Source organism: Mus caroli, unplaced genomic scaffold (genome assembly GCF_978045245.1).
Source record: "Mus caroli unplaced genomic scaffold, Mus_caroli_1 scaffold_9, whole genome shotgun sequence".
NCBI lineage: Eukaryota > Metazoa > Chordata > Mammalia > Rodentia > Muridae > Mus > Mus caroli.
Window position 1 is genome coordinate 109798305 of NW_028227264.1, and position 27557 is coordinate 109825861.

General features: G+C 38.2%; 1 protein-coding gene across 2 annotated transcripts in view; it reads right to left on the bottom strand.

Moving 5' to 3' along the window:
- Positions 1–27557, bottom strand: part of Nav3 (neuron navigator 3) — a 751750-nt gene that overhangs the window by 490364 nt on the left and 233829 nt on the right. For both annotated transcript variants that reach the window (XM_029482745.2, XM_029482744.2), the window contains one exon: positions 17127–17535. In XM_029482745.2, coding sequence (XP_029338605.1) covers positions 17127–17198 — 72 coding nt within the window. In that variant the 5' untranslated portion in view covers positions 17199–17535. The remainder of the gene's footprint in view (positions 1–17126; positions 17536–27557) is intronic.

The following is a 27557-nucleotide window of genomic DNA, read 5'->3' on the forward strand; positions in this document are numbered from 1 at the left end:
TGGGGAGGAAATACATTGTTTGTCAAGTGTTTTTCTCCTCCTGTCTCTTCCTTTTTTAAAAATTATTTATTGATTGGATATTTTCTTTACATTTCAAATGGTATCCCCTTTCCCAGTTTCCTCCTGTCTCGAGGAAACTTCCTATCCCATTCTCCCTCTCCTTGCTTCTATGCTGGTGTTTCCCTACCTACCCACTCCCTCCTCCTCATTCACTCCCACCTCCCTGCCCTGGCATTCCCATACACTGGGGCATCAAGCCTTCCCAGGATCAATGGCCTCTCCTCCCACTGATGCCCCAAAAGGCCATCCTCTGCTACATTTCTTGAGCATCCTTATTCAGCAGTATCTACTAAAGAGCTCACACACCTGCATCCATCACTGCCTTTGAGTACTTTTAGTGGACTACATGGACAAAAAAAGCATAGCCTTGGCATTCATACCTGGGTCTAAGGGGCTCTGGAACCTATCCTCTGGCTCACTGTAATATCCTGTGTGGGTGTGTGTGTGTGTGGGTGTGTGTGAATTCCACACAAGCTTTTATGTAATGTCTTCATTGTAAATTTGTAAGAGAATATAATTATGTGACTAATTAAAACTGTAATGTGGAGTCTGATATTGATTTCTTCTTCTGGAGAACATGCTTTGGGTTCTCCTCATCTGAATTATACTTTAGCTTTAGCAAAGAGCAGGGAGCTCAGCTTTCCTGTGATGATCCCTGTAGAGCTCCCGTTACATAGCTAAGTTTATCCATAAGCCTGACATAAATGGCCAAAGGCAAATTTGGATCCAAAACCCTTCTCTGCAGATTCCTTCCTAATAATACAATGTAAGGGTGATTCTATACATAGACAATATTTTCTCCTCATAAAGCTTGCAAATTGCTTTAGTCTCATTGCAGTGGACTCATAAAAACCAATGCAATCAACTCTTTCTGGAGCCTTACTGCATTCCAAGTGTACAGATGCTATCAGCCTTAATGCTCTTAAGAACCCTATGGGAAAATACTATAACTGCTCCTAGTTTATAAATGAAGAAATTGAAACAGAAGGATATTAAGCATGTTGATCAAGGTGATACAACTTAGGAAGATCAGAAACATAATTTAAATGCAGATCAACTCCAGAGCTGAAATGCCACACCTCTGTGCAGTGCAAAATGCAGAGGGGGGATTGGCTTGCATGTGGCACATGGTAGTTCTTGAATTGATTTCTATTTTTAAATTAACAACTTTAAAATAATTTTGTAGAAAGAGACTCAATAGAATTGACATTTTCAAGATAGTCAATTATGAACTAAAGCTGCATTGCTCTAGTCTTATCAATAACCTTATGAAAAGCTAGAAGGATGGTGGATATATGATTCCTCTCGTTTGTCTCTAGTTCATCATCCTCTTCTCCAACTATAAGGCATTCGTTCTCACCCTTTGTGTTACTCAATTGTGCCCAGGAGAATCAATACAAAGTACTTTTTCTCTACAAGGCCATTGAAAAAAATTTTCAGACACATAGGAAAAATTTCTATATCGATGAGTCAATTTTATTGTTATTTCTGGATGCTGGATGCTGTAGCACATGCCTTTAATTCCAGCACTCTTGAGGCAGAGGCAGGCAGATCAATGAGTTCAAGGCCACCTTGGTCTAGAAACCATGTTCCAGTACAACATGGGCTATAAAAGGAAGCCAAAAAAGGAAAATGTAAAGTATGCTTGGCTTTTTGGGTACAATAGAGTTGACCACATACCTAACAATGCTAAGAATAAAATCTATCACTGTTGTTCTTTGCCACAAAATGAGCACCAGCTTAGGGTTTGCAGGGGCAAACTTGTGTTACGGAAAGTGAATGATAAAGCTTCCAAAGACCTAATGCTTAGAAGCATCAGATGGCAAAGTCCCCCTTGTTTAAAGGACCTGGCTCTTGCTTGGGCGCCATCTTTCAGGTCCCAGTCAATGAAACTATCTCCTACCCTAGACTCTGTTCCTGATCTACAGTGGCTCAGAAGACCTGAAGATAAACAGCCAGGGCCTGACAGCCTGAAACCTGAAACTGTGACATTAACAAAGAGCCAACGTTGGAAATGTTGCACTGCTCACTCTGTGTCTTAGTTAGTTTTCTGTTGCGCTGACAAAACACCATAATCAAGGCCATTTATAAACGAAAGCTTTGAAATGTGGGCTTACGGTTGCAGAGGGTTAAAGTCCATAACCATCATGATATGGCAGAGAGCCTAATAGGAGGCAGGTAGGTATGGCAGGAACAGTGTGTGTGAGCTTACATCCTTATCCAAAAGTAAGGGAGCTAAGGAGAAATGCCATTGACTTTTGAAATCTCAAAGCCCTGAACCCCACAGTGATATACTTCCTCCAACAAGATGCTTCCTAATCCTTCCCAAAGAGTTCCATCAGCTGGAGAGCAAGCATTCAAATATATGAGCTCATGGGAGCCATTCTCACTCAAACCACCACACCTTGAAACTAAATGTCTTCATCTTCACAATAAATCATACACTGCCTGTGTTATCTATGACTATAACAATTTGTAACTACAATGCAGAAAACCATACAATAGTTTTCCAGTCAAAATTGTTCCTAATAAGTATTGATGAATCTTCTTTGGGGTACCACTTAAAGTCACTCCTACTCTCTAAATCCCCAGTGAGTATTACAGTTTTAAGGGATTGCCATCCCACAGTCAAAACTCTGACCCATAATTGTTCCTATATGAAAGAACTGCAGGGGTGGAAATGGATAGGAGCCTGAGGAAAAGAAAAATCTAGGCCCAAAATGGGATCCAGCTCAAGGGGAAGAAACAGGCCCAAAATGGGATCCAGCTCAAGGGGAAGTCCCAAGGCCTGACACTATTACTGATGCTATGGAGCACCTAGCATGACTGCCCTCTGAAAGATCCACCAAGCAGCTGAAAGAGTCAGAAGCTGGTATTTATACCCAACCAATTGACAGAAGCAGCTGACTCCTGTTGTTGAATTACGGAAAAGGTGAAAAAGCTGAGGAGGAGAGAGACCCTATAGGAGGACCAGCAGTCACAAATAACCTGGACCTCCGAGAACTCTCAGACACTGGACCACCAACCAGGCAGCATACACCAGCTGATATGAGGCCCTCAACACATATAGAGCAGAAGACTGCTGGGTCTGGGTTCAGTCAGAGAAGATGCACCTAACCCTCAAGAGGCTAGAGGCCCCAGGGAGTTTAGAGGTCTGGTTGGGTGGGGGGTGGGAACGTCCTCATGGAGACAGGAGGTGAGGAGGAGGTACTGGATATAGAACAGTTGAGGGTGGATGGTGGGGTTGGGGATAAAATCTGGAATGTAAATGAATGAATGAATAAATAAATAAATAAAAGATTAAACAACAATAATAAACCATACTTTTCTAGGTCCTTTTTGATTTTACCATTGGGACAGAAATGATCTAATATTAACTGGGAATGAAGTAATAGAAAGAATAGATGCTTCAGATCAATTCTTTCTGGAACATAAATTTAAGAAGGGATGGATTTAATGACTGACAATTTACTAGCTTTAACTTTAGTGAATTCTCTATCCAGGAAGAGCTTAGGAAACATATGGTTCTGTTGATCTTATCATTTGGCTACAAGAAAATAAGTGTATGTGACAGATGAATTGCACTACAATCTTAAGGGATACCATAGTGTTTTAACATCATTTACAAAATGATGGAAAATACTCTGCACGAATTCTTCTAAGTGTTCTATAATTCTTTTTGACCTCAATGCCTTTTCCAGGATACTCATTTGTTGGCTGAACCCCTCATCGTCTTTGGAACAACATTTAGCTCATCGTGAGATCACAGAAAGCATTTGCAAAGAGTCGAGATGTCCATTTCAGAATCAAAAATTATCAAATAATTTTATGGGTAACTAAGCACCGTGTAATATTTCTATACACTCGTGTGATGCTAAACTCATCCCTGCATAAGCGTCTAGTTTTTTCCTTGTTAAAGCTAACACAAACAGTTCAAATACTAACTTAGGAACTAGACTGTCATATCTCTAATGAAAAATATTAAGTTTCACCAAATTTATACCAGGAGAAGAAAACATTACCCTTGGTCCCAGACTAATGCTCATCTCCTATTCTAAGTGTATGTACTTGATAATAAAAAATAAATATGAAAAGCCCTTCTCTGGCTGTTCTTGTCCACTGGTCTAACTTGGGGCTTTGCCTTTTATGACATATTTTTCATTATCTTTTTACATTTATTCAAGTGTGTGTATGTGTGTATGTAGAAATCAGAATACAAATAAAGAGAGTTGGTTCTCGTTCCACCATATGCATTCCAGAGATGAACTCAAGTTTCCACGATTGGCAATAACTGCCTTTACCCACTGATCCTCATCACGGGCCCCTAATGCTTTTGTTTGTTGTTGTTGTTGTTGTTGTTGTTGTTTTCTACAAGTCATTCTGACCAGTAGCTCTGCCCAATAGAACTCGCACAATGGTGGGAATGTTCTGTGCATTGACCACTGTGCACCCACTAGCCCTGTGTGGTGGTTCACCACATAAAATAAGACTAATGAAATTGAAAAATCAAATTCTTAGTAATTTAGTTTAATTAAAATTTGAATGGATAAATGAAGATAGGAAATATGACATCACTCAGAAAAACAGCCATCAGCTATTTTTCAAGCCCTGATTTCCAGAGTCTAAATTTCTACTGGTTCCTCCATAACACTCTAAGAAAACAAACAAACAACAAAAAACAAAAACAAAAACAACAACAACAAAAAAAACCCAGCACCACTTTAGTTAATCAACATTCTATTAGACTTAAGGTCCTCTTGACAAAAAAACATTTTCCACGATGTTTGTAAACAAGTGAATGAAAAGCCCATTATCTATGAGAAAAGCGGAAACAATATTGGGAGCTAATGGGCCCCTACCCCTTCTGGATAAAAGGCATCTATGAAAGAGCTGATTACAATTTTACTCTCCTCATCTAAGAAAGTACCCACTAAGAACCGAAAACAAAGCCTTCCAGGAAAGGGTCTTTATATGTTTCAGCCAGTCAATATTATACAATGGAGTTCATGTGGTATTGAGCATAACATTATAGCAGTAATGTATGGCTTGTATTTGGGTTTTGGAGGTAGTGAAGGGATGAAATCTAGGACCTGCTTGCCTGCTAGGTAAGTGCTCTCGTATTACTGAGCTATATCACCACAGCAGATTTTGAAAAAAAAAATGAGTGTTTGCCATATGGGTCAGAGGTTAAGAAACTGGAAAATCATTGATGCTATATGCTTTATAATACTAATATGTCTCTGTAGAGAGCCCTTTTTTTTCTCCAAATTTTGTGTTTTCTCTTTTCTAGCAAGTGACCTTCCAGAAAATTAGCTTGGCCTCCCTGAAACTGCCTTCCTAGCAAACTAAAAAAAATACCACTACTCAAGTAAAGGGAGTACTAACAAGAACACTGTGGGAGGAGAAAGTGAAGGGATGGATGACCTCAAAGGTTGGAACCAACAGAAGTAGAACCCAGAAACCAGCGCAGGACAGTGCCTCTAACCCAGCAGGTAGCCTGAAAGTGGTTATGAATGTGGCTTGAAATGCACTGAAGATGGCAGCTGCAAGTTGCCAGAGGAGAATCTAGTTTCGCCCTAGGGAACAGGGTTATCTTTCAGAGAGTACCTAGCAGGAGACAGGCATTACTAGTCAAGCATCGCAGAACACCTGCCAGCACCATCTGTTTGTGGAAAACGCTGCTGTGTGAACTAATGTGTGTGTGCATACCCGAACTGTGCATGTGTGTAGCATGAGTGAGCTCGCCTCTCCATTCCTCCATCACCAACACTACCAAGACTCAAGTAGTAAATTCTAGACACCCACTCAGAGATACTCCAAAACCTAAACAAAATTTGACAATCTTTTTATCCACATGTATTGAAGAATAAACAAATCCTGAGTAGCTACAATCTTAATATGTTTATAGAACCAATAGGAACCCTGAAAACCCAAATCTTGTACAAATATATAAATCTGTTATTAGCCAATGTTTCAAAATCTTGGGTAAACACAAAAATATCATGAATAAATTCGCTAAGTAAATGGCGAAAAACTGTATAGAGATCTAAAGGTATCACTGCTCTTGTTCACAGATGCTTGAAAGCCTCAGAGACTCTATGAAAAATGCAGGAGGCTGTATTACCTAGCAGGCGCTGAGTGTTCTCCTTATCCCTCATAGGGAGCAATAAAGAACCAGAGAATATATTTACCCAACCAGAAAGACCTCACAGTAATCTTTTTCTACTTTCTTAATCTATCTTTTATTTCTTTAAGAGTTGCTTTTGGAGTGAGACTATAGTTTGACTTTTTAAAATCTTCTGTGTTGCTGTCATTTAGATTAGTATTAAAAAGGTGCCATCATTAAAAATTCCTAACAGTGATTACTTTTCTGAGTAAGCTGTAGCTTAAAGGCTCACACAGGCATTTCTTCCTGGTCCCATTTCAACAGGTCTTGAGTATGTATGGAGTTCAAAGCAAACAAAAGGAAGACCAAACCAGGTATCGTCCTTGACTTTATAGACACAAGTAATACAGGAGTATCAGCAGCAATGGAAATGGTTGTGAAGAAGACAAGCAACATGGTTCTTTCTATAACAGAACTCGGTGACAGATCGATCAGAGGAACTCAGTGTCCAGAAAAGAAACTCAATTGAGATCTGATATGTGGATAGTGTGAAAAAAATATGCATATGGAACAAACAAAATGTGAGCCACAGAGCAATCGGGAATCACAGCAGACATCCTGAAGGGAGAAAGCACTTGCCTAAGAGGAACTTAGGGGTGGCTTTAGAGAGGTGGAAGAGAGTGGCTGAGCGCAGTGGGAGGGCCACAATCAGAGAGAATTGGATGAGATTATGCAGGGTTCTCCAATCTTGTTAAGGAGTTGGTGTCATATCCCAGAAGCACCGAGAGCCCTCATTGAATGGTTCTAAGAAGGAGGTGAGGAGGCGTTGACCCAGGGACATATTCAGTGCCCCAGCTACCCAAACCACTACGCTGCTTCCTAACAATGGATGTGCAAGAAGTTGGCAAATTAGAGCATTCCTACAAATGTGCTAGGATATATTTTTACATGTTGGCTTTCTAGTAATTTTTCTCCGAAGCAATGCGGGACTCACTGCATTATCTCATAATTACATTAAAAACTATTTTACAAAGCAAAGCACACAGAGACATTAATTATGAAGTTCACATTGCCTTAAAAGCGTTACCCTACATTCTTTCCCAATGTTAATTAGAAAATAGCATGTACATACAAGGTGTTGTTTATCTGCTATTTGCAAACATTGCAACTTGCCAATACCAGCAACTGTGAAAAGATAGAGGCCTTGCTAAGGCAGTGCAAGGTAAACCTACTTCATCGGACCTAACAATGCTGTTTAATCAAGCAGCAGCGAAGAATCTGAAGGAGAATGGTTCACACTAATGAAGACTATAAAAGAGAAAATTACCTCCGGCGGCAGCAAAATCTACAAAGTAGGAAGTGACTGGTTTGGTTCAGTCTTCAGAAACAGACCAGCCTGGAAACTGAATGCACATATTTTGATAAGTTTGCAACAGTTTTAAGCATCAGCTAAAACAGTAATGTTAGGAAAATGTAATGCTTGTAACTGGGGCTCCAGTTAAAAATATTTATGGAAGTAGAAAATCTGAAGGGACGTTAAAAGAGCTGAATACTCTCTTCGTTGTGCCTACACACATCAAGTACGCTGTAAATTAGGCCCAGAGGTGAACACACTTCTACTTTCTTTTTAAAAGCATTCTCTTGAAACCCAAAAAGATCCCTGAAACTAGCAAACCTATTCCTGTGGCAGGCACCACTCACATTGCATCCCACCATGCTGAACAAATGTTCAATGTGAACGAGGTCCAACAGCACACCCTGACTCTCTCCAGGAGACCAGGATAGCTCAAATACATGGCTGCTCTCTCATGCCACTAGCTCCACAAAGAGAGCAGAAAGCCTAGCCTTGTGGTTACTTTGTGTCCGATGAGCTGGCAAAGTGAGGAGCTGAGGATGAGGCTGGACTCTTCCCTTGTGGACTTATGGTTTTCCTCGAGCAGTATTAGACAATGTAACATACTCCAGCAATGCATTTTTATAATAGTGAAAAAGCTTCCTAATAATAGGCGAGGAGCCTCAAATCTTTGTCCCTGTGTATGAGAGGTATGATGCCATCACAGGATGTTTAGCACGATCAACAACAAAATTATTTAATAACAAAGAAATAGAAACTAAGTTTTTTTTCTGCATCTGGGCTTACTGCTCATAATGTTTCTATCATATTTTGAAATATTTCTTGTAAAGCGTGAGCTAGACCTTGCTTGGGACATCCATCCTTCCTCATGTCATCATATACAGAAATTCAAGCCCTGCTGATAGCAATGAAGAGGGTAGACATTTAGTCCCACTGTGGTATTAGGAGGTAACCTTTGTGATGTGATTAAGTTAGACAAGGGGGGAGTTTCATGTGCAGCTTCTATGATTTATAATCTGCCCAGCATCATTCACGACAAAAATGCTATTAGACAATTTATTGCTACAAGTAAAAAAAAAAAAAAAAAAAAAAAAGAGCCAATTAGAAACTTATCAAAATATACTTGGAACGTGTTAGGATGGTATGCATATTAAAACTATATCAGGATAAATATAATGAGAACTGTGGAACATACCAGATCAAGAAAAGGTGTGACCTCCTCATCCTGCTCCCATAAAAAAGACACCCATAGCTGCAGTAGCATGACTGTTATCAGCCCACTTAAATTGCCACCTGTCCATCTGTCCATTGTTCCATCAGGACCTAGTCCTGTACCTTTGCTTCTGCAACTAGATTCAGCTTTAATCCAGCCTGGATGTCTGGCTCAAGAGCTCCAGATGTTCTGCAACCCCATTGAGTATCTTGTCTTAGCAAAGCAAAGTCTCCCTTTGTAGCTTTGTCATCTCTGCTTGTAGATCTCTCTCTCTCTCTTTCTTTCTTTTCTTTTCTTTCTTTCTTTCTTTCTTTCTTTCTTTCTTTCTTTCTTTCTTTTTCTTCCTTCTTTCCTTCCTTCCTTCCTTCCTTCCTTTCTTCCTTCCTTCCTTTTTCTTTCTTTTTCTTTCTCTTTCTTTCTTTCTTTCTTTCTTTCTTTCTTTCTTTCTTTCTTTCTTTCTTTCTTTCTTTCCTTCCTCTCTCTCTCTCTCTCTCTCTCTCTCTCTCTCTCTCTCTCTCTCTCTCTCTCTCTCTCTCTCTCTCTCTCTTTCTCCCTTCCTTCCTTCCTTCCTTCCTTCCTTCCTTCCTTCCTTCCTTCCTTCCTTTCTGACAGTGGCTTGTTCCAGGGAGTCTAACACAGCCACAGCCTACAGAGTTTGCCTTAGGATGGGGCACAGAACAGGTTAATTAAGGTCACTTAACTCTTCATCTTTTACAGCGGATCAGAACCCAGATGGCTGACTTCTGAAGGCTCTCTGACAGGAATCCAGTAGAGTTGGTTTCAAGGTTCACACAGACACTAGTTGTCTTGTCTAACCGAGACAATGCCCAGCCCCTCAAAAACATAGTCTAAAAGAAGCAATATGTGATGCTGTGACAGATCTCTTGAAATGAACCACAAAGCACTACAGCTTTTATTTTTTAAAGTTTTGACGATATATGATATCTATAAATCTATAAAATCACATGGCATTCATACAGAATGCTGAGAGAAAATGGCTACACTTTTATTCTGTATGTTGTATTTGATGCTTGTAGGGCCAGGGAACTGTGGAACTGGGAGGAATCGTGTCCAGAGCAGGAGTGGGGTAAGTTGGATCCATCCCTGGAAATCTCATCTTGAAGTGGTACCATTCCCTGACTTAGGCCTGCATGCATGTCCGGGTACAGATAGTCTAGTCCTGCAACCCATACTTACACCCACATGTAATCACAGTCAGGTTATATGTTCCCTCTCCTTATAAGGTTATATCCAGCAAGCACCTGGAATTCCCCTTCCCCCCACAGAATGAGGGATTCCCCAGCTCCTGGGCCTACCCAAAAAACCCCTACTCATCCCAAATGTTTAAAATGCCTTTGTCCTTCCCACACACTAAAGGATCTGCTCCCTGAAGCCTGTCTCTGAAGAAGTCTGTTTCTTGTTGCTCTCACTGGGTTCCTGAGGTCTTTATCACATGCTCCACTGTCCCACCCCTGGTTGTTCTTGCCTCCTGTCCCTTGTCTGAATCTGACAGTTGTGGTCTTGGCCCATTATACCATTAAGGGAGGGGAAACAGAGTAGGAATGGCCAATAGTATATACATAGTTTTCAATCTTTTAGAAAACTATTTAAGTTTATTCTTAATTATTAGTTTATACAATCATAATAGCCATGGATAATTAGGTCCTGTTAGCATCAAGACAAGAGGAAGTTTAAAAAGAAATGGGAGGGGCTCAAGGGATGGCTCACTGGCGAAAGCATTTGTTGCTCTAGCAAATGTCTTGAGTTCTGTTCTTAGTACTCACACCATGACTCTCAACTACCCATAACTCCAGTTGGTCTAAGGGAATCTACTTTCTCTGCTAACTTACTCGGGCACTAGGTATAACGTGAAGGCAAAACACTTGTACAAATAAAAATAAACCTTTCTTTGGTTGCTGGTTTAGTCCCTGGGAGCTCTGGGGGCACTGGTTGATATTTTTGTTCTTCCTATGGGGTTGCGAACCCCTTCATCTCCTTCAGTCCTTTCTCTAATTCTTGCATTGGAGACCCCATGCTCAGTCAAATGGTTGGCTGTGAGCATCCACCTTTGTATTTGTCAGGCTCTGGCAGAGCCTCTCAGGAGACAGCTATATCAGACTCCAGTTCCACATGTAGCAGAGGATGACCTTGTCAGGCATCAAGGCTCGATGCCCCAGCATAGGGAAAGGCCAGGATAGGGAAGTGGGAGTTGAGGGGGAGCACCATCATAGAAGCAGAGGAGGGGGTAGGGAGGTTCTGGAGGGAAAACCAGAAAAGGAGATAACATTTGAGATGTAAATAAATATCCAATTAAAACAAAACAATTGCCTTGAAGGAAAAAAATAAACTTTTCAAACTAAAAGAAAAAAGAAGGAAGAAATAGGAATAAAAATGAACTTAAGTGGAGCTAGAAGCAAGGATCAATGGTTAAGAGAGTTCTTGCAGAGGGTTTGAACTAGGTTCCTAGCATTCATGTCATGTGGTTCACGATCATCTGTAACTCAAGCTCCACAGGATCCATTCTCATCTGTAAGCTCTGCCAACACCTATACTCAGGTGAACATACCCACACAGACACACAAAGACACATAAATAATTTAAAGTAAAACTCAATCTTAAAATACACTAAATCTCATATATTCGTTATCATTGTGTTACCAAGAATATCATAATGATAAGAGATATTTCTACCTGCTTGTGTATAATTGTACTCCTTGTGCTCAAAAGATCTTTATATTTATTAAGTACCTGGTATCTCAAGCCTGGTTATATTGGTTGTCTGTGAGAAAATACAGGATCATTATGCTGGGTGGCATATTCAAGCCAGTATCAGGATAAAACACATGGGATATTACAGAACAGAGAAGTGGAACTATGGAGTGTGCTTGTATATCATTTTCCCTTCTCCATTTCTAACACCGTGTGTTTCTAAGTCTACTTGCATTTAAAAATATATCTACAGCTAGTAACAAAAGAGGAAATAAAGCCACAAAATCTATAGAACTCTATTTGAAGATTATATGTTGAATGACTCAGAGAGAGAGAGAGGGGGGGGTAGGGGGAGGGGGAGGAGGAGGAAGAAGAGAAGGAGGAGGAGAAGGGGTAGTAGCAGGAAGACAGGGTCCACCCAGGTTCGGAATTGAGAGTAGAGTTTCGAGAAACAGTTTTGATCAACACAGTACACATAAACACACCCTTACAGAACTCCATGTAAAGTGGCTGTGTGACATCTAAATTATCGTAATGTAAAATGTGTTTCAGAAATGAGAAGCCTGACTAATTAAAGGTGCTATGAGCAATGCTGTTACAAATCCATCTCAATCTAGCATAGTAACTGCACTGCCACTTTGGATGGTTTCTAAATGATGTAGTATGGTTTTATTTAAGTTATCCTCCAACCATTTTCCTTTAACACAGCATACACATGAATTAAAGTTAGGTGGGTTTAATGAATACCACCCTTAAGAAAGCCAGAACCTGTAAGAGTGAAAATGTCACCAAGCCTTTCTAGTGACTTAGCCCCATATATTCTCTTAAGAAGACAAAATTCCAATCACTTTCACACATGAGTAATTTCAAGCATTTCACAGCACCTTGGGGGAATAATCTCAACTCTACTATACATCTTTAACCTCATGATCTTGTAAGAATTATTTTACCATTTGTACCAGGAGGAAAAATAACAAATTAATACATTTTTTAAAAACAGCACATCAAAATATAAATAGAAAAATTAGAAATAGGCTTACTTGAAATTGATAAAATATAATTTCATGTAAATCATTGACAACTCTAGATAGTTTCAGTAAAACCTTCAAAATGACAAACACAGCCACTGGCAGGTATCTGTTCCTGAACCATACATTTGCTTGATGTTGCTTGATAGAAAAAGTAAAATTATTTCTATGTCAGCAGACCCTAATGAGACAAGCAGCGCCTTCTGCAAATGCTACCTTATTTAACCACCTGCCTTAACTCGATTTCAATTCTAAAGTACTACAGGGTCCATCCTTAAGGAGGCAAGCTCTTTCTCCAAATTAGCATTTTTTTCTATTCAGCTACTAATATAATAATATCCTATTCTACACTACTCTCCCAATTTTGAACACCCTCAAGGTATTCACAGTACAATACTCTGAAATAATTGCTGTCACCTATAAAGGAATTATGTAACAAAGGTTTATCTTGAGCTTTCCCCCAGCAGTGGTGAAATACTATCTGTCAATAGCATATATAAAATAATTTGGGGGGAAGTAAAATCTGAGAGTATTAATCTGACATATTTTTATAAATGTATATATCCTCTGTGTGCATGTATATATGAGTATATATATATATATATATATATGTGTGTGTGTGTGTGTGTATATATATATATATATATATATATATATATATATATATATATGTGTGTGTGTGTGTGTGTGTGTGTGTGTGTGTATGTATTAACACATAGTCTTAATCTCTTTCTGACTAAATATCAGCAACAGGTGACCAAATGTGTATTGGAATCCATTGCCATAATTTTGACACGTATAGAATGCTAACACTTTACTGTTATCTCATAAATCTTGACAGTAATATATGCTTTCATTGAATGTACAGCATATTCATGGAGGTATAAACTTGTGTGCTAGTGTTGTCTAAAATGCAAATGGTGGCAGTTACATTGAGAGTACAATCTACTGAGCTCAGCTTTTAAGCTCAAGGTCACAACTAATTTTATGCCAGTGACATTTGTACCCATCAGGTTTTCATTGTCCTCTGGGTTTCGCAGAAATAAGACCATGGAGCAATAAAAAACTAATGGAATTCAATGTGCCAGCATCCCTACCATCAACATGCAAATAAGGTTGAAAAGGTAAAAATTTAAAGCTACAGAGCCTCAATATAGGCACATAGAGATTTATAATGTTTTGCTCACTTTTCCATCTGCTACATTCTAGAAGCTAAAGGTCAAAATCCAGGCTATGGTCCATTATGACCTGTAAGTTCTATTCATAAGAACTGAAATAATTAAGAAAGCCACTGAATTCTAACTAGCCCAACAAAGACCATGTTCATATATGATCCGGAGATGTATTTTCTTTTACTTCTCTAAAATTGTTAGACCTAAAAGATCCCCTCTGCTTTATTCATAAGGAAGGGTACTTTTGATATGACTTGTGCTCATGAGACCTTTTAAATTTCGGGTGCATTTTCATCTATTCAAACATAGAAATCAGAACAAAACCCCCCAAACTCACATGTTTTTTAAAACTTCACTTTTGGAGTTATATATTCTTGAGTAACTGATAAGTATTTTTGTATTTGTTTTATTACAGTTGAATAAGATTCCAGGGAAGAAACTCCAGGAAAATTGTCCACTAAGAACTATGATATCTGTGCCAATTAAAAGTAGGATTATGCTGCCCAGAAATGATTGCTATGTGAGAGACCCAAAACAACTATGATAGTAAGTACAGAATTTTACCCTTGTGAGAAGATACTGTATTAATCAACTGCACCTGAGATCACTGTAAGTGCTTATATATACACTCTCTTTCCCTTCCTTCACTTACTCACCTTGATAGGTGGCTTCCAAACTCACACAAGAGGAACAATAAAAAGAAATTCACTTAGAAATAAAGCACAAAAAGCATAAATCTACATATTAGGAAAATAAAACTAAAATCATGCAAGGTGTGCAGTAGATGGACTGCATGCCCATGCCCACTCTTCATAGTATATTGTTTTAAATTTCTAATACATATTAAAGCCTATGAAAATAAGATATGTACAAAATATCAGTGATATGATCATTTAGGCAGCACCTAGAATATACATATTTTATTTTGATACTGTGGAACCCTGGACCTATGAAATTCACTCATCATGAAGGATGGCAAATGCTTCAAGTAATTACAAGCATAATTTTATAATCTCTTCTAGAAATTATGTGATGGCAAGACTGAGGTCAATTATTTGTCTACAATGATTTATGATAATAGATTTTATGTTCCTCTATAATGCAAACTCACAAAAGTGTCATTGACATCAGAGGTTTCAGCTGACACAACAAATTTGAATTTTAAATGCCCCTGAATCTATCTGTCTAACCTCTCTATTTACTTTTCTCATATTTATCGATTGACTGTCTAGTTATTTGCATATATATATATATATATATACATATATATATACCTTTTCTATATCTATCTGTTTAACTATCTATGTGATCTCTAATTTATTTGTAGATCTTATATACTGTGTTGCCCTCTAAAATATCCAATCACTGTGGCAGCCAAAGGGTCATTAGAGCCCATTTTCCATTCTTCTTCCTACTCAATGAAAACAAAAACATTCCCTTTCTTCCACTTCCTCTCCCAAAGGCTAGAGGAAAAAAATGGAATATTGTAGTCCCCAAACACAAAGCTGGTATTTCTAAGTTTCCCACAGAATTATAACTCTCTATGCTCTTTCTAAACTCAAGTATGAGCTGAAGAGTCTTTTGTGAACTGGCCTGGGAATCTACACATGGGTACAGACCATTGTTTAAAGTTTCTACGAAAGCAATGTGGAAAATTCTTCCAAGAATTCAACTTGCAATATCTTCTACATTAGCAAAAAAAAAAAAAAAGCCTTGTTCAGGAAATGAATAGTTTCTTTTTATTTCCTATCAATAAATCAGGGGGTCAAACCAAAGTTAGGCATTTCTAGTATCAAGTGTTTATCTGCCACCCACCCACTCTTTGTCTATACATTGTAGGTAAATTGCCATCAGTGTTAAGGACATTTTAAAGAGTATAAAGAGAGATGATTAATTAACTCCTTCCTGCAGGGACCTGGAGATGCTTGTTGCTCAAGAGTAGAGTGCTTGACTAAGCTGCGAGTGTCCCTAGGCTCATTTCCAGACGCTACTAAAATAAAGAAAGAAGACAGCCAACAAAAACAAAGAACTGCAAAACATTCCTTTATGCTCAAACTAATGACATCCTTTGAGTGGGTAGCCTACTGACAAGAAAAGAATTGTATACTTCAATATAAACTGGGTATAAATGAACAATAGTCCTAGAAATACACCTATGTAGAAATGAAAAAATTACATGCTCAATGAAATAAAAAGCACCTATAGGTATTGTGGACTTTATCATTCTTAGTGTTTCCTGAACAATACTTTCCTTCAAGTACACAAAATGACACCCAATACCTACTACCCTCAAGAAAAGTTGTTGTCAAGAAAAGCTGTTGTCTCTTTCAATGGCTAAGGCATGACTATGGTTCTATCCTCGGAGCAGTAAAGAAAACAACTGACAAAATTAATCAGCAGTTGTCTCAAAACCTCTCTCTCAAACTCCTTAACTCTGAAACTCAAAGACCTGGAGTCTCTGGAGGAAATGTGAAACATCTGCTAAGCAAAGATTTCACTAAGATAGGTGTAAATGCAATTCCTGTTATTTTTTTTTCCAATTTGGCATACCAGTTTATTTCTCTTTTTCTTTTTTTATTAGATATTTTCTTTATTTACACTTCAAACAATTTCCATTATTATTATTAATTGTTATTATTATTATTTTCTTATATGTTGCATCCAAACACGGTTTCCCCTCCGTCCATTCTTTTCAGTCCTCCTGCCTCACCCCAGATGCACACCTCTTCCATTTCCCTTCAGAAAAGATCAGGACTCCCAGGAATACCAACCAAGCAAGGCATAACCAGGTACAATAAGACCAGGCACAAATCCACATATCAAGGCTGGACAAGGCAATCCAGTAGGAGGGTCCCAAGAGCAGGTGAAAGCATCAGAGACACCTCCACTCCCATTGTTGTGAGTCTTTTAAGAACATCAAGTTACACAACCATACAATATACTCAGAGGATGTACTGCAAACCCATGCAGGCTCCCTGCTTGTCGGTTTAGTCTCTGTGATCTATGAGCCCTGCTTAATTGATTTGGGGGGGGGGGGCTGCATTCTTGTCCTTGAACCCTCAGGCTCCTATAATCCTTCCTCCCCCTGTTTCATAGATTTCCCTGAGCTCCAGCTAATGTTTGGCTGTGGCTCTCTGCATCTGTTCCCATCAATTGGATAAAGATTAAGCAAATTAAGAAAATTAAGATTAAGCAATTAAGATTAATCAAATCTTAACCACACCTCTTTGATCCTTACCTACTAAAAAAACTTCATTCCATTTATCTCACTATTTTGCTCATGTGCTTTATTTAGCCAATGGCTCCCTACAGTTCTTCCTATAGCAAGGAAGAGTTTCTTAAAAGATAGAAAACCTAAATTCAAGTTTGACCCTTCAGGGTGAGATTCGAGACTGCAGAGTAAGAGGAACCAATGCATTGACTCCTAATGACCAAACTCGCTTTAGAAAAGCAGATGAAGCAGAGGGGTTTTTGCATCTCTTACCTTCTTCTGGTCTTCCAGCTTGTGACTCACCGGATTCTTCCCATGCCTGTTCATTTCTGAAGATAAATCCATCACATTAGGTCCTTGCCCACAAAAATGCAAACTCTTCAAAATGGCAGCAAACTAATCCAAGAGGCAGTAAGTAGGAAAACACTGGCACGCCTCATGCCCCATCACACGCTGGCTTCGGACTTCATCTACTCCAAGGAACAATTAGAAAATCCATGGGTTGAATGAAAAAAATGAAAGTTTGCAATTTAGTTCCAGCACCTTCCAAACCAGCATATCGTTCTGTAATGCGGACGACTCCCAAGTGATCTACTCATCCAGGAGAGTCATTTCCAACTGCTACCTCTTCCTGTCTTCACAATTCTCCATTTTAATACAAAAGTACAGTACTCCTATATACCTGTGAGAAAAGAAAAGCAAGAGTTATCTCGTGCCTTGTGCCATACAGTTACATACAAACACACCACACCACACTGAAATAGAAATCAACAAGAAATATTCGTGGGATCCATCAAGCAATAGTAGAAGAGAGCTCAGAATGAGCAAACATTGGGCTACATCTTTTTCAATAGCAAGTTTATTTAAACTTCAAATCAAAACGGATCAACAAGATGCTTGCTTCCCCAGTGCTTTAAGATGTATTAATGAATATGCATATTGACATGTCTAAATATTACTAAGAGAACTAGAATTTGAATCCAGATTGCTTTCACTTTAAAATCTATTCTCTGTCCTACATAAATTCTTGCCAATTCATATTTCATAGTTTGTGCACAGGGTTACATAAATACGTATGACTGATGCTTTGATACATTATACAATTATACATTATACAATTTAGTAGTCTCTAAACCCAGACAAAGTAATTAAATCACTTAATAATAATAATAATAAATTTTAAACTCAACTTTATTTGAAGTATAATTCATATCCAGTAGAGCTCACCCATTTCAATGTTTGAGAAATAAGTATATCCATATAAACCTAATCATAAGCAAAACACAGGCCAGGCCACTTCCTGTACCACCCACAACAGGTTTTCAAAGTCAGTCCACATTGCCATCTCAACCCCAGACAACAGCTGATCTACTTGAATTGCTTTAAGATTGCTTTTGCTTGTGCTTACATGTTTGTCGTGACAATGCACGGAGTCTTGTGTATGGCACCATCCTTTTAACATAATGCTTTGGAACTGAATCAGTAGTTTTATTGCTTTTACCTGAGAAGTTATTTTGATGTATAAATGCACCATGGTTCATTTAGAATAGTAATCTTAAATATTCCAAGCCTTACCAATTTAGAATCTGTTGAAATTCTTGAACTATCTTCCTAGAAATTCCATACTCTTCAATTAGTTCTCTTAAGAGCTTTCACAACTGGTATACATATGTTTCAGTCCATAGCGATTACGCTTTAGAATCACTGCCCCAGTCCCTAAGCTCACTTTAAGCAACTGACCAGCTACAACCTGAATGCATTAAACAAGAGGAAATCTACCCAGTTCTTTATAAACTGAGGCAGTTAGAATCTTTGTAATTTTAATGTATACGAATGTTTTGTCTGAATGTGTACCTATGCACCATGTGTGCCTGGTACCTGCAGAGGCCAGAAGATAGCATTGGATTGTTGTGAACTGCAATATGGGTGCTGGGAAACAAATGAATCCTCTGGAAGAGCAGTCCATGCTCTTAAGCACTGAGCCGTATCTTCATCCCTCAGGTCTAGTCTTTAGATCAATGTTTCTTACTTTAAGACTAAGTCTAACTTCCCATATTTCTCTTCATTTGTTATTGTTCCCAACTTTTCTTCTGATAAATGCATATGAAATATTTTGAATTTCTATTTTACATGACAACTTAAATACAACTCTAAACAAATTAACTGTCCCTAGCACACTTAAAATTCTTCACTCGGACATCTAGTTGGATCCTAGTTGGTCTGCCTAGGTAAACCTGAAGAGGTGAGTGGAATTTGAGGTCCCCTGAGTCCCACTGTCTAGCTCTGCCCTTGCTCCTTACTTCAGAAGGGCCTTGCAAGACTCCAAAAGCATTCTGTCTCCCAGTGGAAATGTTCAGGGGCCTCAAAACTAGCCAGCTTGGAACCTTTCCCAACTAACTACCCATCCTAGTCAGGTTGGCCCACCAAAGCAGCTGTGACACAGCCAGCAGAGAAGGGTCTGCCTACAACACAGACTGCAAAGTGGGGTCTGCCTGAGGAAAAAACAACAGAGTAAGATACTGAGGCTATCCTGGAGATGGAAAATGTTGGAAAGAGAACAGGAACTATAGACACAAGCATCACTAATAGAATACAGGAGATGGAAGAGAGAATCTCTGGTGTAGAAATCAATATATCACTCAAAGAAAATACAAAATCTAAAAATTTCATGACACAAAGATGTATAAAAATTGGGAAACTATGAAAAGACCAAACCTAGGAATAATAGAAATAGAAGAAAAAGATTCCCATACCAAAGACCCAGAAACCATATTCAACAAAATCATAGAAGAAAATTTCCCTAACCTAAAGAGATGTCTATAAAGATACAAAAAGCTTACAGAACTTGGACCAGAAGAGAAAATCCTCCTGCCACATAGTAATGAAAACATAGATACAGACCTATCAGAATTACACCTGATTTCTCATCTGAAACTCTAAAAGCTAGAAGGGCCTGGGCAGAGGTACAGCAGACCCTAAGAGTCCACAGATGTCAGCCCAGACTAGTATACCTAGCAAAACTTTCAATTGATAGAGAAGCCAAGGTAGTCCATGATAAAATCGAAGTCAAACAATCCCTTTCCACTAACGTAGAGGATACTAGAAGGGGAAAGTTCAACCTAATGAGGCTAACTATATTCAAGAAAACACAGGAAATAATTTCACACCATAAAAACCAGTAGAAGAGAAACACACATACTTACATACACACTCAACCATCCCTGATATCAAAGTGACAGGAAGTCACTATCGTTGGTCACTAATAGACAGCTCAACAAGACAGAAACTAAACAGAGAAATAACAAAACTAACAGAGGTTATTATTCAAATGGACTAACAGGGTCCATAGAACATTTCACCCAAACATGAAAGAATATACCTTCTCAGCACCTTATGGAACCGTCTCCCTAATTGACTATATAACCATCACAAAACAAACCTCAGCAGATACAAGAAGATTGAAGTGACCCCATGCATCTTATCAGTTCACCATGGATTAAAAATGAACTTCAACAACAACAGAAAGCCTACATATTTCATGGAAACTGAAGAATCCTCAATCATTCAATGGAACATTATGAAAGCAATGCTAATAGAAAAGACCATAGCACTAAACACCATCATAAAAAAATTAGAGAATTCTTATACTAGTGAATGAAAAGTGCATCTGAAGGCTGTGGGAAAAAAGAAGCAAACACACCCAATAGGAGTTCAAGGCAGGAAATAATCAAACTCGGATCTGAACTCAATAAAGCAGAAACAAAGAACACAATACAAGGAATCAACAAAACCTAGAGCTGATTCTTTGAGAAAATCAACAAGATAACATACCTTTAGCCAAACTAGCTAAAGCAACAGAAAGACAATACCCAAATAAATAAGAAATGAAAAGGGAGACACAACAACAGATACTGAGGAAATTCAAAGAAACACTAGTGAATCTAATGAATCACTCTTCTTTTTTTCTATGTCTTCCCTGAGCAACTTTCCATAGCAATCTGGGCTTCACTCTCTCGGCAAAGCTCTTCTCTCCACCATAAGCCTGAACTCCATGCCTGCCTAACTCAAAAAGCTTGGCTTTCTCCCCTCAATTTTCTGTCTCCCTCCCATGGGCAGCTAATGAGATTTACAGTTCATTTGCTTTGGAGTTTTTCTTTTTTAAACTCTAAGAAAATTGTCCCTGAACTTCAAAAAACAGAAAGTTCATCGTATCAATGATATGAAAATAGATAAAGAAGATCCAAACCTATGTCCAGGATGCATTATGAAGAACATTTGAACAATCTAAGAAATAGACAAGAGCAGCCTGACCTGCCTTATGACTTGATGGAAAGGAAGAGAAAACTGAGTGATGTGTAATTTTAAGGATGCTGCAGATAGAATTGGTAATGAACTAATGTCATTGTTTGAACCCATTTGAACATAGAAAGGCTTAATTACCTCAGTGAGCAAACTCAAGAAAGCACTTTTATTTAGCAAGTTAAAAAAAAAAAAGAAAAAAATACTTGCAAACTGTGACTATCACCAGAAAATTTCAAATGAATTCCACTCACTGGCTCGAAAATCTTAAAACAAGCATGAACAAATTGAATCCATCAATGTTAAAAAAAAGAATAATATATTAGGCCGAAGCTTATATTATCCCAGCAATGAAAGATTGGTTTAAGATTTGAAGCAAATCAGTGTAATTCACCACATTAATGAAATAAGGAAGAAAAATGATAAGCTCATCTCTAATGGACTAGAAACAAAACTTGATAAATTAAACATTGACTCGTGACCAAAAAAGATTTCTGGGTAAATGAAGAATAGAGGGAGATCTTTTCATAGTCTTTCTTTATCTGGACTAGCATTTTCATACAAAAGTGGACACCATACATACTGGTTAAGTAATTTTAAAACAGCTCATTTAATCAGCAACAATGCACAGATACCCTCTAAAATATATACTATTCAATGTTAGACTCAAAGTTCTAGTTAGGCAGCAAGACAATAAAATATAAGTGAGAAGAGGTGGTGTGAGAGAGGAGGAAGGCAGGCAAGCAGCAGAAAGGAATAAACAAAAATGACTTGCAAATGTTTTAATATCTATATATAAATATGTTAAAGAACCCAATGATTAATTACTAAGATTAATGAATACACTCAGAATGTTCCCTGGATACAAAGTCACCGTATACAAATCCCTTCTGTTTCCTTCTAATATCAGCAAACATTAGGAAAATGAAACTTTAAAAGCACAATGTTTACAGTAACATTAAAAATACCAAATACTCTAAAAAAAAAAAACCTCACAAAATACTAAGGCCTTTGTGATGAAACAATTTAACAGTAATAGCCCCAGTAGACATGCTAGAGAGGATGGTGTGGAAATTCAGGAGGACTTGATGCTGCAAAGAAACCAGAAGCAGCTAAGGAATGCTGAAAGAGGGAGAAATAGTCTATCCCATGGGACAGCACGGCAATTAATCATCCACTACCAAGTTCTCAGGCCCAGAAACGTATGTGTACGTATGTGTATGTGTATGTGTGTGTGTGTGCACATATGTATGTGTATGTGTATGTATGTGTGTATGTGTATATATGTGTATGTGTATATATGTGTATATATGTATATGTGTATATATGTGTATATGTAAATATATGTATGTGTATATGTAAATATATGTATGTGTATATATGTGTATATATAAATATATGTATGTGTGTATATGTGTGTATATAACATTATATAGACTGAGAAGGTTAAATTTAGAATATGTATCTACATATACACATATGCATGTAATAATTTTTTAAAGGAGGTCACATTTAAAAAAATAACACAGAATGAGTGTGGGAGAGTTTGTCCAACAAAATGGAAGGTAGAGATGACGTATTTTACTATAATCTCAAAAATAATATTTAAAAAATATGAGACAAAACAATAAAAGACATCCAAATTAAGTAAAAGGCTGTTGTGTATTCATAAAAGATATTTTGATCATATCATTTCCCCTCTCCCAACTTCTCTCAGATCTCAAGCTCTCTCTCTCTCTCTCTCTCTCTCTCTCTCTGTCTGAAAATGAAAATTAAAAAAAAAAAGAAAAAATTACAGAAACAAAACAAAAGGCACAGACAGATTCCTTTTCATATTGGCCAACTCCTCATGGGTAAGAGACCCACCTAGAATGACTTCTTTGGAGACACTCATTTCCCCTTCCCCAGCAGGTTATAAGTGCAAAGAGCTTCTTTGGTAGGGTATGGGATTTAGGTCCATTTCCTAGTCTTTGTTCTGGGAGTTTATCTGATTTTTTTTTTTTTTTTAGCTGTGATAAAATATTGAATTTTTAAAATCATTTTATTTTAATTAGGTATTTTCTTCATTTACATTTCTGATGCTATCCCAAAAGTCCCCCATACCCTCCCCCACCCACTCCCCTGCCCAGCCACTCCCACTTCTTGGCCCTGGCGTTCCCCTGTACTGAGGCATATAAAGTTTGCAAGACCAATGGGCCTCTCTTTCCACTTCTGATACATATGCAGCTAGAGACACGAGCTCAGGGGGTACTGGGAGTTTATCTGACCTTAAGGGTTGGTCTTGTGCCTGCTGTCAGGGTATCTTTGAGTTTCTACGTGTATCAGTTCTATTGTATCTGGAAAAGAGTGTATCTGTCTCCTCTGACTCTTACAAACAGTCTACATCCTCTTCTTCAACAGCTGCCTCTTCCTACCAACATGGTCCCTGCCCAGTAGGATAGTCCATGGTTGCCAATGGGCCAGATTGTTCCCCCCTGCCCAGTTCTCAGGGGTGGGCAGCCACAATAGCGAATCACTTCTAGGGGAAAGAGCTGACGTGGATGAAATTTGCCCAAATGTCCAACATTGGGTGTGATAGAGACACTTTATTCAGGGTTGAACCTTCCAAAGTCTCTCACTCACTGCACATTGTCTAGTTATGGGTCTCTCTGTGTTAATTACCTTCTACTTCAAGGCTGTGGCAAATCCATAAGCTGGAAGACCTAATGCTCTAACATTGACAAATAGAGGCAGGCAGAGCTCTGTGTTGAAGGACAGCCTGGTCTACAGGGTGAGTTCCAAGACAGCCATGAGCTTTGCAGAAAACCAACTCTCAAAAAACCAAACCAATCAAACAAGACAATCATAAATAGCCACTACGATATTTGTTGACTAAGTACATTGCCAAATAAAATCTCATTTTATTTTCGCAACACATGATGACTCTAAAATATAATACATGGAAACATAAAAGACTGTGATTATCTACAACACTAGAGAAGGATAAAAGTTATTGTTCTACCAAATGCCAAGGCATATTTTAAATCAACAATAGTACATGGCTTCTACAAAGACAAATGAATCAATTAACAGAGCATGAAGATCTACATTCAAACAGATCCGGACAGTTATGGTCACTTGACTCATGACAAATGTGATAAAAAGGTAGATCCATGAAGAAAGTTTGGTTGGTATTTTGTTTTCTCCATTCACACAGCTGGCCAGTTGTATATTTATCACATGGAGAGTCAACGCAGTCTCTATCAGGAATAAGTGGTAGGAGGACTGCTGATCTAAATATGACAGAGCCAAGTTCTAGAAGGATTCATTTGTGATATGAGAGTAAGAAAGATCTCCTCCAAGGGTACTAGACATGAACAACAATGACTGTCACGATCAACCTCACAATTGTTACTCATCCAAAGGTACAAGTGAGACAATATAAATGCAATGTATGGAAAGGAAAAGGTACTTGCTATACATAGGGTTCATGTAAAACTCAGGAAGAGAAAGTGCCACAACACACAGAACCATCTGAATAAGTGCTGTAAGTATATAATCAGGGGGTTAAGTAGTAGACTTGAGGTGTGTCCAAAACCGATAGCACAAGGGTCCATGCCAAGAGAGGAGCATTATCCTGACTGGGTTGGCATGTAGGAAATCTTTGTGTCTGAATAATACATATGTAAAATTTTATAATATTTATGAAATACAAATATGCATGCTTTGTGCATTTTACTATTGTCACTGCCTATTTTTGACACTGTATTATGCTTTGTCAGATTTTGTTAACAGACTATAACATAAAGCACACAAAGACCTTCCTTCTACTTTTTGAGTGATATCTCCAACATTTCTAAAGTAGTTCTTTAGAAATAAAAAAGCCGGAAACACATGCTGGAAAAAAAAATAGCATCTTTCCCAAATGGTGCTGGTCAAACTAGAAGCTTGCATGTAGAAGACTGCCAATAGATCCAGACTTCCCACCCTGCTCAACAGTCAACTCCAAATAAATCAAAGACCTATACATAAAACCAGATACACTGAACCTGAAAGAAGATAAAGTGGAGGATAGCCTTGAACTCACTGGCACAGGCAAAGACTTCTGAACCAAATAGCAATAATTCAGGACCTAAAATCAACAATTAATAAATGGGACCTCATGAAACTGACAAGTTTCTGTAAGGAAAAAGACACTGTCATTCAGACAAAGTACCAAACTATAGAATTCAAAAAGATTTTTTTTTTGCAACTCCACATCTGACAGAGGATTAATATCCAAAATACAAAGAACTAAAGAAACTAGACACCCAAAACAAAAAATCTGCTTAAAAAACTGAGTACAGAACTAAACAGAATTCTCAATAGAGGAAACTCAAGTGGTGGAGAAAGGTTTGAAGACATGCTCAACATTCTTAGCCATCAGAGAACTGCGAATCAAACTACTTTGAGGTTCCATCTTATATCTGTCAGAATGGCTGTGATCAATAACATGAGTGATAGCTCACGCTTGGGAGGACATGGAGTAAGGGAGACTCCCATACATTGCTTGCATGAGTACAAACTTGTACAGCCACTATGCAAATCAGTATGGTGGTCTCTCAGAAACTTGAGAATTGACCTACCTAGAGATCCAGTTCTATAGCATTCTTGGGAATATACCCAAAGGATAATTTGTCCCACCACAAAAACACTTGCTTAACTATGTTCACTGTTGCTCTAGACAGGGTTTCTCTGTGTAGCCCTGGCTGTCCTGGAACTAACTCTGTAGACCAGGCTGGCCTCGAACTCAGAAATTCGCCTGCCTCTGCATCCCAAGTGCTGGGATTAAAGACGTGAGCCACCACATCTGGCTGTGATAAAACTTATTACAGCCATGCATACAACAGAGTCAGAATACGAAAGAGACAACATACCTGTGTATAAACATGTGTGTGTGTGTGTGTGCTCGATGTTTATGTATGAACGTCAGAATTCTTACAAAAATAAAGAAGACTCAGAACAATGTAAACAAAATAAATGATCATGGAATTTATACAAGGGGAATCATAGATGATAGACACACGTGTTCTAACATGTTCAATGAATTCCTACGAAGGTGTGCACAAACTAGAAGGATGCCCAATACTAGTCATTATACCTCCCTTGACACTGATCCAGTAGTAGAAATATTCTTAACATGTATCACTGAAAATTTAAAATTAGTAAATTATGGCATGTATCTGTTTGCATGTTATATAGCATTAAGATGAATGAAGACATCTTTACAATCATGTTTTCAGTAGGAAATTTATATACTTCACTACATGTAACACACTAACTACAACTTAGCAATAACTATAAATATGACAAAAGCACATGAACATCTAACATTTTATAAAACTAAAATCAGTAAGCAGGTTTGGGGGGTGGTTAAAAGCAATGATACAGCATGACAAATCTAACTATTGAATACACTGAATTACATATTGTTTTCTTGAATTGTATGAATGCCTGGAAAAAGTCCACAATAAAAAGTACCTTAGGCCTGGGCTGCAAGTTCAATAATTAAAGTTCTTGCAATCACCATGCTAGCAAGATAGACAGGCAGATCCTAGGGATACCCATCTAGATTAGCATCCTTGGTAAGAGCTGAAACACAATTAGACACTCAAAAATGGTGAAGAGGCTCTGAGAAGCACTATGTGAAATTATTCTCTAGCACTCACATGGGACCCTTTCTGTACATGTATTGGTAAGGAAATATGAACCCACATGCATGCATACATACATACATATATACATACATACACACACACACATATACACACACAGAGTAAAATGATAGAAAACATGAAAGTAATTTTAACAGACAAGTCAACAACAAACAATAAAATGCCATCTTCCTAAGTGGCATGACACTTTACACATATATCATTCAGAACAGGATGAAAGGACTCTGTACAATTGTTCCATTCCCTGGTGAATACTACTGGCACTTAATAGCATCCATGGTAACAAGTGCCCTTTAGAGTACTGATATGACACAGCTAAAGGAAAAAATTCCCATGGGTCTCTGTTGACAGGTAAAGGCATGGAACCAACCTGCTGGACCACAGTCATGAGCCCTTGTCATGATCCTTGGATTCTTCCCTTTAAACCCATTTTTATTCATAGCGTGTTATGGCTCAGAGATTATGGGAGGACCAAAGTACAAGGTTCTCCCAAACTCCACTCCTTTTCTAAGGTGAGTTTCCAGTCTATCCCTCCAGCCAAGGAGTTTGGATCCATCCTGTCATCTCTGGGAACAGTCATTTAGCTGCACATTAATCAACCCTCCTTGGCATGATCCTCACCAATTGCGCCCTTTTCATAGATGTGTTGCTTTTGTGGCATCAAAGGTAGCTTAGCAACCAGAAAGTCAACAATAACCCAGCACAATTTTGT